Source organism: Colobus angolensis, unplaced genomic scaffold (assembly GCF_000951035.1).
Source record: "Colobus angolensis palliatus isolate OR3802 unplaced genomic scaffold, Cang.pa_1.0 Scaffold115, whole genome shotgun sequence".
Taxonomy (NCBI): domain Eukaryota; kingdom Metazoa; phylum Chordata; class Mammalia; order Primates; family Cercopithecidae; genus Colobus; species Colobus angolensis.
Genome location: NW_012112586.1, coordinates 2,996,969 through 3,008,583, shown reverse-complemented (window position 1 = coordinate 3,008,583; position 11,615 = coordinate 2,996,969). Strand labels below are relative to the sequence as shown.

At 42.8% G+C, this 11,615-nt stretch overlaps 1 protein-coding gene across 1 annotated transcript in view; it reads right to left on the bottom strand.

Moving 5' to 3' along the window:
- Positions 1–937: 937 nt before the first annotated feature.
- Positions 938–11,615, bottom strand: part of RIMBP2 (RIMS binding protein 2) — a 231,209-nt gene continuing 220,531 nt past the window's right edge. Inside the window, exons 17-20 of the mRNA XM_011961210.1 lie at positions 11,134–11,237; positions 9,605–9,676; positions 3,095–3,229; positions 938–2,576 (exon numbers count right to left, since the gene is read on the bottom strand). Coding sequence (XP_011816600.1) covers positions 2,550–2,576; positions 3,095–3,229; positions 9,605–9,676; positions 11,134–11,237 — 338 coding nt within the window. The 3' untranslated portion in view covers positions 938–2,549. The remainder of the gene's footprint in view (positions 2,577–3,094; positions 3,230–9,604; positions 9,677–11,133; positions 11,238–11,615) is intronic.

The following is an 11,615-nucleotide window of genomic DNA, read 5'->3' as shown; positions in this document are numbered from 1 at the left end:
GACAATGGAAGTAACAGAAAACCATATGCCACAAAATAGAACATTAAAAGCAATGAAGATTAGCAGCTTTCTGGAAGGTTGGAGTACTGGTGTTTTTACCAAACAAAGTTACTTTCTCTCCTTTTCACTTTTTTGAATGATTGAGTAAACATTTTCTGTGTGTAGCCTGGCTGGCTTTGAGAGACTGAAACTAGTATCTTAAAATGCACAGCCTGTACAACTTGATCTCGAACCACTGTGTCAGTGAGGATGAAGACCACTGAATGCACGACACATACAAAGTATACACTGTGTTTTTATTGGACAGTACAAATCATTGTGCATTTATAAGGCAGAACATCAAGGCGAATTAAACTAGGAATTTCAAGACCAGAGTCAAAGTGGAAGTTATGTATTATGAGGCAAGCATTTTGAGAAGGGAGAAAGGTTGGAAAATCATTCCTTTACGGGCGGATGACAGATGCACAAAGACTGGAATTACAGGTAGGGAGGGAGCTACAGGTGATAGCTATGCGCCCCCCTGTTTGTTAATAAGACGTCCCCTCCCACCTCCCAAATCAGAGCTTGGACAATGAGAGCGGACTGCCAGCGGTGACAGAGAGCAACCGCTCCTCTTTGTTCTCGCGGTTGGTTTAAAGTGGATGGTAGTGCAAAAGTGCATTTCTCTACTGGTGTCAGGGGAGAAGATTGGGTTTTTTTTAGGAAGTACTTGAGTCATGAAAGCCCTAGTTTGGAATTAAAGAAAATTACATAGATTTGGCAGTTGTCCGGAAGTACATGAATCATTTCACTGCACCCAGCTTTTTCAGCAGTTTCTTGCCTTTGGAAAGCAGCCCCTTTTTCTTTTTCGAGGACATTTCCCTGCCTCTCCCAGGACTACCAGAACCCATAGATGACGTAGGTGACCCCGAATGGAGATGGACTGTGGGGGATGGAGCTCTCCTTGCTGTACCTGAACCCTCAGGAGGAACCTAGTAGGTACAGTGTTACAGTTTATTGAGTGTGTGAGCGCCAACAACAGAATTCACTTGGTAACATCGTACTGTCCCCGTTTCCCACCAGGAAAGGTCAAGGGGGTTCATTTGTTCTTTCAGTTGTTAAAGTATGCCATGAGAAGCAAAGGTCCTCTCCCACAGCACGCCAGAGAGAGGGCCCAGACATAAATGTGTGGGTTCCGTTTCTCTGTCTCAAGGGAGTGCAGGATGGCCATTGCTTTGGCAAAGCTAAGGCAGGTAATAATTCACTTCGTAAATGAAGACTAAGGGCAGGGGAGACATTATTTGAAATTAGGTTGATAGTAAAGTTGGCCGAGTACCCATCAGTAATCTTAAAAAGCAAAAGTTCATAAAGGGAATTTTGTTGTATTGGAAACTATTTGGTTATATAAAATCTTGATATTGTTAAAGTGCATTCCTGGGTTGGTTAGTCTACTATAGAAATATTGGAGATGGCACACTGGTTGGAAAAAAAAAAAAAAAACTAAAATGAACCTTAATTACAATCAAAGAAAGCTTAAAGGCCCTTAGTGGATGCTTGCATTATTTCCAAATAATTGAACATGAATTTTCCTCAGTAGACAGCACATGGTAGTATTTCAGTATACATTAAGCGCTTAATAGTGCTTCAGGGGGGTAGACTTTTACTCTGATACTTTGCAGGACGACTTTACCTCGCTTCCTTTTACAGCGAAGCATGTGCCTGCGTTGACAGAGCAGCAGCATTCCTCCGGCCCTCCCTCCAGAGCAACTCTTGCCATGGGAGTGTTCAGTATTCAGCAGGCAAATGCTCTAAGCCAAGGGGCTTCAAGCTTGCTTGGATTTAAAATCAAGGTCTAATTCTAATGGAAAACACCTAGTAAAGCATCCCAAAGCACACCTGAAGATACCATCTATTCCATCTAATGCGATCGTTTGAGCTGCGTGCTTCATCAACTTAGTATTGCATTGGTATACCAACAACTCCATGTTGCAGCAACTTCTCTCACAGAAGGTTGTGCTTTGAGGAGGAGCATAGCCCTCTCATAAGGTAGAGGCAGGGTTACTTAAGGAAAACACGTGCTGGCCCTTCAAGCCAGCCTTTGGAGTGTTCAGCGCCAACACTCGATCGCCTGTGTTCACTACTCATCTGCTTGACCTTGGGTTAAGTTTCTCAAGTCAAACTTCCTATAGTAAACATGTTTGTTAGGTTGTGCTTTTTCCAAGAGTGGCTAACAATGCAATATGCAGCTCTATGTAAACACACAGTTAGCTTGTTAAGAAATATGTTCCCAATGTTGGCCTTTCAAATAGTCTTAATGCACACAGTAGGAAATGATGATTAAAGATGATTTGCTTCACTATAAATTCAGTTGCTTTACAACTGAGACCAAGTAATATTCTGATTATTTAGGTCCAATAATTTTTTGAGACATATTTCTTTTTATCTTTTTTTTTTTGTTAACCCCACAATGAAGCCTTAAGTCTACCGCATTGGCCCGTTTAAGGTAGCTTAAGTTGGTATCTTTATCGGTATCTTCAGTTGCTCACTTACGTGAAGGCTACATTGCCTGATTAAGGTGTGAAATGAACACTCTTCTTCTGTTTCCAAGCAGATGAGCAAAGAAATAAAAATATATATATAAAAATATAATATATAAAAACTTGCAGTGATGAAATAAAATAAAAATGAGATACTAAACATGAATGTAATCTAATAGTTAAATATGCTTGAGAAGCCCTTGGATCCCTGTGAAGAGACTAAAATCCTAACAGAGGGCAAAAACCTTCATTGCCCACCAAATCTGAAGAGGAGCCATCCTCTTTTCATTCTGGATCAAACTGAGATGTGTTTCTTTAATGTAGGATGGGACATTTCTTTGTGAGTAAAGGCAGATTGATTAGAATTGAAAGGGTCATTTTTTTTTTTTTTTTTGTAAAATGAGTAAGATTTAGAATTAAGAATTTTTTAGGCACAACTCTAATGGAAGGGCAGAGGAAAAAAAAATCAGGGTATATGCTTTTCGGCCCAAGATATAAAAATACCAGTGCAGAGATTGTATTAGACCACATATGGCAGAACAGGACAGAGATTTAAAAGGCTAAATAGGTTTGCTTACCCTTTTTGCCTTTGAGCGCATTGGTGTATCTTGAGAGTAGTGGGATGGAGCATCAGAAAGATAGACTTCGACGTCGTCAGGCACTTCTTCCAAGAAGTTTGAGGGCACAAGGCCTTTCTGCCCATTCAGCTCCCCCTAAAACACCAGGGATGAAGCAGAAGAACAATTTATTTTTCTAGAAACTCACATCTTGCTTTAGCTAAAGAAATACAGCTCAGAGTACAGGTAGATGGTGAGTTTATTCTGGTTCAAAAGTAGCAGGACTCGAAAGGACTCTAAATTAGGGTTTCCAGATTTTCCTCAGCAACACGCAGAGTCCTAAGTCCCCTTCCTGGGGTCTTGATTTTGCCTGTTCAGTGGGGAGCTGAGGAATCTGCCTTTTGGCCAAGCAGCCCCTGGAATTCTTAGGATCAGGCTTCTGAAGGAAACACTCCTTGGTAGATCTCATTTAGTGGTTCTCGGGCCTGGCTGATCTGAGGCACGAGGGAGCTGCTAAAAACACCATCGCTCAGCACACCAGCCCAGACCGATGACGGACACCTTCAGAGAGAGGGGACCCGGCGGGCCTAACATGCTGGCAAGCTTGAGAGCTACCGATCTACTCAGCCTTGAGATTGTCCTCCCTCTTCCTCATGGACATGTTCTCACCGTAAACATTCAGACGATATGGGGAAAATGAAAGTGTCTGTTGATACCGCCTCAGACATTACTGCTTCAGGTTGGTATATGTCCTTCCAGATCTTTCTACTCATTTACATATCTATGCCTTGTCTAAAGTCGTGATCCATACGTCCAACCGCCTACTGGTCATCTGCACCAAGTGGCTCACGAGCCCACCATGTCACGTCTTCCCCAAACTCTCATCTGCCCCTAAAGTGCCTAAACCAAGTTCAAAATTGGCTGGCACTGAGCAACACGGGATCCTGTTTCTCTGTGTATAAGGTCTAGGAAATGACATGAAGAGCCTACTGCATCAAAACACCTGTGCAGCGAAGGCCACCGCAGAGTGATGAGCACCTGTGGAATGGGAGCAAATGTCTGCAAGTCATCTGTCTGCTAACAGGTTAATATCTAGAACACATAAACAACTTCAAAAACCCAATGAAAGACGTTTCTCCAAAAATGAGATTCAGGTGGCCAACAGGCACATGAAAAGATGCCCATCACCATGAATCTCCAGGGAAATGCAATTCAAAACCATGTAGTACCACCTCACACTACTATCAGTAAAAAAAAAAAAAAAAAAGGAAAAACAGGTACTGGTGAAGATACGAAGAAACGAATACTCGTGCACTTTTGGTGGGAAGGTGAGATGGAGCAGCTGCTATAGAAAACAAGATGGCAGTTTTGCAAGATGGAAAGAGTTCTGGAGATGGATGGTGGTGATTGCACAGTGTAAACATACTTAACACTACTGAACTATATACTTAAAATTATTTTGGATTTTTTTTTTTTTTTTAACTGAGATAGAGTCTTGCTCTGTCACCCAGGCTGAAGTGCAGTGGCGTGATCTCAGCTCACTGCAACCTCTACCTCCCAGGTTCAAGCAATCCTCCCACCTCAGCCTTCCAAGGAGCTGGAATTACAGGCACGTGCTACCACGCCCGGCTAATTTTTGTATTTTTAGTAGACACAGGGTTTCGCCATAGTTGGCCAAGCTAGTCTCGAACTCCTGACCTCAGGTGATCCACCCGCCTCAGCCTTCCAAAGTGTTGGGATTACAGGCTGAGCCACCATACCTGGCCAATTTTAGATAAATTATATGTAGATTTTATCACAAAAAATAATTGGAAGAGGCAGCCCCACGTACTTCCTGCATCTTCCTGTTCAGCAACCCTGCCAGGTGCACACACACTGCCCTGCCCTGCCCGACTCTTCTGCTTGGACCTTGAAGATCCTATTTTATTTACCTGTGACTACCCTGGGCCTTCTCTCTCCGGCTCCATTGTTAGCTTATTTTTCTCTGTCGACATGACAGACTATTTCTAGGCCACCTATCCTTTTTACTGTGCATGTGCCCCTGGCGATTTCTTCCCATCAAGGGTTGTAAATAACATCTAAACACAAAGACACTCAAAAGTTATAACCAGTCAAGTCCCTCCCCCATTAGGTCCAACAGCCAGATTTCTCCTCCAGCCTTAGAAAAGAGTTTTCCTTGGTTGAGCACCAGATGGAGTAGTTGGCTTATATTTGGGGACTGTGTTCTGTGAACACACACAGCTTTAAGCACCCATCTCCACTGGTGTCATGCTCACACCACAAGAGGCATGTGTACACCAACCCGCAGAGGCTCCTGCAGAGCCAGGTCTCCAGGCCAGCCCCTGCTCTGGCTGAGTAGAACGTGGGTGGAACTGCCTGCACTGGCTATTGCTCTTGTTCTTTTGGGCCGAACACACATAGCCCTAGTAAAATCCACGTCACAACGCACATGTGCCACGTCACTCCCCCATGTCTGATGCCTCTACCACTGCATGCTGCATCCAACGTGATGACTGGAGCTGCTCGCGGTGTGAAGACTGCTTTGGCCTAAGTTCCGTTCCATTTGGAGAGGCTCAGATGTCCTGTTCATACCCTTCAAGCTCAAGAGTTTCTAAGCCAGGTTTTCCATTCAACACTGTTCTTATCCTTGCAGTCTCAAGGACGCCCATTGCCTAGGTCAGAAACTAAGGCTCCCCCAGACGACATTCTCTGTCCCTCTAACTGACAGTCTGAGCTCTGGATAAGATTATCTTGAGTCTGCCTCTTGTCTGCCTTCCCCTGGTACTGACATAGTTCAGGCCATGTTTCCTGCCTGGACGGCTCCATATAGCATGTTACCTGGCTTCCTGGACCCACTCCCATCCCCCTTTAAAAGTGTACCAACAAAACCCTTTACAGAATAACTTTCTCTAAAAAAAAATTTCACCTTGACCTTTCCCCGCGCAGTCCCTCCATAATCTGATTTCTGCTTCTCTCCTATGCCTCATTTCCCACCACTTCTCTATTTGAGGCCAAACAGTAACTACCTGGAGGCCTAATGTCCAGACAGAATGGGAATCGGCTGAAAGGCAGAAAACACCAAAATCACTTCCCTCCCAGTTTCCTCTGTGCCCCAGTCAGTGAGAAGTTCACTCATGTTTGCATACCTCTCTGGATTATCTTCCGTACCTTAGTACGCCACGTGATGGATGCTTTTGACACAGGAAGGTACACGATTTAAGGTGTCAGATATCGAGATGCTGGGCTATAGCAAGAACAGCATGAGCTTCAAAATATGATGGGGTGTTAGAAGTCTTCAGTGTCTTCAGTGACTTAATGGGGGCTGATGTAAATTAGGAAATAGCAAAAGGAGGAAACGGCCAGGTAGCACAGCAGGGGTCCCTCGGGGCTCCCTGCTTACACTCGTTTTACTGATACAGGATATAGCAGAACAGAGAAAGAGGAGGGTGATATTACAGTAGTAGGACCGGTGGAGGATTTGAGTTTGCTCTCTTGAGATGTTTCAGGTTACAGATATCAGAAAACGAAGTTCCAAGAAATTTAAGATTTTTGGTATCAAATTAGGTGTCCCCTGTCATTGTTTATCAAATAAGAAATATTTAAATGAACTGGGCAGTCCGCTCAGTGAACACGACCAGCAAAATCATCCTAAAACTATTTGGAGGAGTGGTCAATAAACAGAAGCATACATTTAATATTAATTTAGATCTACTTCCCACTATAATATAAAAATTTAGGCAAGACTATTCAAGAAACTAAGAAGATAAAACATAACTCAGGAATAGAAACATGCAGACAAGTTAGAAAAATCTTTTTAAATTCCAAGAAAGCACCATGCCCATTGTTTCTACATGTGAAAATCTAAATGAAAAGTACGTTCCTCTAAAGATACGTAGATTGTTAAAAATTGGCTCGATAAGATAACCATTTAAGCAAATGAAAACTGCAGTCTAAAAAGATACTGAACCTAAAGGATCTTTGGGCAGATTCTAATAACCTTCAAATTATAGTAATTCCTATGTCACTCAATCTGCTCCAAAGCATAGAAAAAGATTGAAATCTTCTTTGTTTATTTGGTAATTCTAGCATAATCCTGATACCAAAAGCCACAACAAAGGTATCCAAAGAATACAGATTATTATCTCTGGAATATAACTTCTGAATAAAATATTAGTAAATCAACTTCCAGTGCCTTAAAAATAGTATCATATATGATGGCCAGTAATTTACCGATGAAAAATAAGCATAGCAAACTAAAACTTTCTTAGCATTATAAAGGATACTTTCTTAGCATTATAAAGACCATCTATCTTTATTGATAGTCTACCCTACATATAACAGTGTAAAATATTAGTGGTATTCCTACTAAAATACATATCAAGTCACAGATTTCCTCATCTGTTATTCTGAGTTGTTCTAAGTGATTAGTAAGACAATTAGAAATGATGACAATTACAAATATTGATGAAGAAGAGGCAAAATAATGACAATCTGGGGGAACCCAAGGGAATCGGTGGATAACAGAAATAAATGCATTCAGAAAAGTGATTTGTGGGGGACATGTACACACACACACACTTTTCCGACGTGTTTTCTAAATAACCAGTGGAATATATACTAGCGGGAAAAATCATTCACAATCGCAATAAGATCTATATAATTCCTTTTTTGTTTTGTTTTTGAGACGGAGTCTCGCTCTGTCACCCAGGCTGGAGTGCAGTGACGCGATCTCGGCTCACTGCAACCTCCACCTCCTGGGTTCAAGTGAATCTCCTGCCTCAGCCTCCAAAGTAGCTGGGATTACAGGCACATGCCACCACGCCTGGCTAATTCTTTTGTATTTTTAGTAGAAACGGTGTCACCACGTTGGCCAGGCCGGTATCGAACTCCTGACCTCAGGTGATCAGCCCGCCTCGGCTTCCGTGTGAGTCACCATGCCCAGCCATTGGATCTGTATAGTTGCTAAGAGTAAACTTAAGATATATAAAGGATGTGTAAGAATAAATCCATGAATCTTGTCTGACAGATGAAAGGAAAAACTTTTTAGAAGGAGATACATGCTATGTCAGAATTGAAAGACGATACTATGTCTGTTTCTTCCAAAAGCGAAATGTACCTCTAAACAAAAAATTATAGATTGGTTGTGGGGGTGGGACTCTTTACAAAATGACCCCTCCCAAATGTAAAAATGCATGATAAAAATACAATAATTAAGGCAGCATGGAGTAGTGTTAAAGTCCATAAATACTCAAGTATTAAATTCCTATTTATACTTTAATTTTAAAATGTATTACATTGTTTATTATTAAATGATTTTTTTAAAGTAGGGAAAGTGCAGATTATTTAGTAAATGTGTTGAGACATTAGTTCTTATAGTTAGGAAAAGATGGTAGATACTTGAGATTTACATGTGGAAAAGGAAACTATAAAATCGAAACAAAATGAGGTGATTATTTCTATCACATTGAAGGACCTTTCGGGCATGACCCCCAAGGCGGAAATATCTGACCACATACAAATGTAAAATTCATCGTTAATAAACAACAAAAATGGAGAACCAAACACACACACAGTTAAAAAGCAGAGGTTGAGCTGGAACTAACTATTTGAAACACATGTGACAAAGTATGAATATCCTCACCAAGGGCTGAACTCTTAAAAACCAGAAACCAGGCAGAGGAGAGAGCCTGGGAATTCCACACATGCCTGTGGCTGCAGCATCTATTTGACTCAGAGAAACCTACCGTCCAGGATGTCATCACTTCTTGCCGATTCTGATAAAGGCAGCGGGGGAGCAGGTGGAAACACCTGTGCAAGATGGGGACCCCCCCACACACACTGGGCTCTGCGCAGGGTCCTAAGTGGCCCTGTGGGCTTCTGGTCAGGGAGGGGGCAGCTACTTGCAAAGGTGCCCCATCTGCAGAAACTCTGAGATAACCCCACCCCATTTCCTCCCTTCTTTGCCCCAGGGAATATTCAAGACATGCCCCAGGGGAACAGAAAAGGAAGGAGGGTGGCTCTGAGGTCCTTGCCGGGAATCACTCGCAGCAAGGTGGGGCGGGGTGTTCCCTGCTGCTAACAGCAATAGGCTCTAGATAAAAGGAAAGGGAGAAGTCCTAAAATCTGGGGTGTTTTAGTTGTATATTTCTTTGCTTATTTGTATTTCTTTCTTTTCCTAAAATTTATTTCTGACCTATACAGTAAGTAATCTAGAAACTTAAATTGTTTTGTAAATGTTTGGGTGGCAGCAATTTAAAAAATAAGAATATGAATGTATTTGTTTTGTTTATAATGTAGATCCATTAAAAAGACTCGTATTTGCAAGGAACAAACAATGAAGTTCACAGTCCCAACTTTCTAGATTATCTATAACTCAGCAAAGAGACAAGCCAATTAAGCAACGCTGTCAGCAGCCGTATGAAGTTCATGCCCAGTTTTAAGAGAAAGAACAGACTAGCAAAACAAAACACACAAAATAAATGAAAAAGAATACAATCATAAATGGTACCTCTTGATATTTCCAAAACTTACATAATAAAATCCATCTTCATCAATTTCACCAAAAACAGTAATAATATCTCCTGTGCAAAATGTAAGTTCAGCCTGTGGAGATGAAACGTCAAATTAATAGTATTTTTCTATATAAAAGTAGTTGTTTTTTTAAAAATAAGTTCTCTATGCTTTCCCTTACTACTTGAGAATTTCGGGTATTCACTGACTCTTTCAGTCAAAGCAAGGTAGAAGCTTCTGGAAAGTCAGGACAAACCAAGATAATGCCCCCCAAAAGAAAATGCTGCCGTGCTTTGATTTTGGCCGAAATTCAAGATTATTACCATGTTCTACTGGTAATACATTTTTAAAGCTAGTGAAATAGTTAACTGTAAAACCTGGAATATTAGGGAAATGTTCTCTGTAGTATAAGGACCATTACATAAATATCTTTCACTGAGTATTTTAAAACCTACTCAATTATTAATGAAACATCTATTTATTTGTCAAGACAGAATCTCACTGTGTTGCCCAGGCTGGAGAGCAGTGGCGCAACCTCAGCTCACTGCAACCTCCGCCTCTTGGGTTCAAGCAATTCTCCTGCCTCAGGCTCCTGAGCAGCTGGGACTACAGGTGTGTGCCACCAAGCCTGGTTAATTTTTATATTTTTTAAAGAGATGGGGGTTTGCCATGTTGCCCAGGCTGGTCTTGAACTCTTGAGCTCAAGCAATCTGCCCACCTCCCAAAGTGCTGGGATTACAGGCGTGAGCCACCGCACCCGGCCTGAACATCACTTTATTCAGTGTCTATTCTGGGCCAGGCTGCGACCCTGAGTCAGGTGGTGTCAAACACACCTCACTGCCCTCAGGAGTCCAACTGACCCAGCACATTTCAGTTCACAGTCACCAAGCAGAACATGGAAACAGAAATCTAGATGATATTAACAACCAAACACGTTTTCTTTCTAAATGTAAAAATGAGGGAATATAGTTGGCGAACCAATGGCTTGTCAGAGAGCGCCAAGTACTGTGTCACCTGGGTTCACATACACCTTGTCATCTCAGCTGGTGGCTGCAGAGACTGGAGACCCCATCTCATTTCTGAAGGCGGCGGTTTCAGCCTTCAAGACACCAGGCATCCCAAGCGGTGCCAGGCGACGCAACCTCACCTATCACTGCTTTCTGTTCTGTTCTATGTGTGGGGCCTACTGCTTTGCTTTTGTTTGCTGACCACATGTGATGGGCTTTTATTTCTCTCCTAAAGATGGCCCTCAGGTGGCAGCACCATTAGATGTGGATGACAGATTGCTCTCTCTGTGGTGGCACAGGAAAATCTGGGCCACAGGGACAGGGCTCGTCAGGGGCTGGCCGTGTCCCTGGGAATCCCATAATTTCTCTCCTGTGTGGCCATGTCTGTATCAGCCGTTCCTCGGGTTGGCAGCCCTTCCTACGGATGGTTTGGAGAGAAGGAATGAGAAGGTGAACACACGTGGCCTCAGTGTGGTGTACCACGAGGGAAGGGATGGGGGTGTGGTTTTGTGTCTGTCATGAAGCACAGTGTTTGGCTGGTACCTCAACATCCACGTTGGGCGAGCTTTCTCTGGGGTCATAATCATACAGGGCCACCATTCTCCGGGTTGATACTGAATGATGCCTGCCACTTCTTCTGCTTCTCTCTGTTCAAATCACAAGGGGGGAGGAAAGCCATCATGACATTATTTCACTTAGCAGCGTTCCCCCTCCTTCCGTGTCACACAAGGCCAATGCAGCTGCAACCTGGCATCGCTAACAGGGCCACATGCCCCTGGACACTCAGATCAGCCAATGTCTCTACTTCGGGTCAGTCCTCCGGGACTCCATATTCTTACATTTTTGCTGTAGTATGGTTTCTCCCCCTTAGAGTAACATAAACATTTTCCTTCCTCCAGTCTGTCCATTAAGCCGGTGAGACTCACGTGAAGCACAGGGCTCTCAAACAGCAAATTTAGACGGCTTTGGCCAACACAGGGAGGCCGTCGCTCGTGAGGCCCTGCACAGTGCGCGGTTGTGACCAT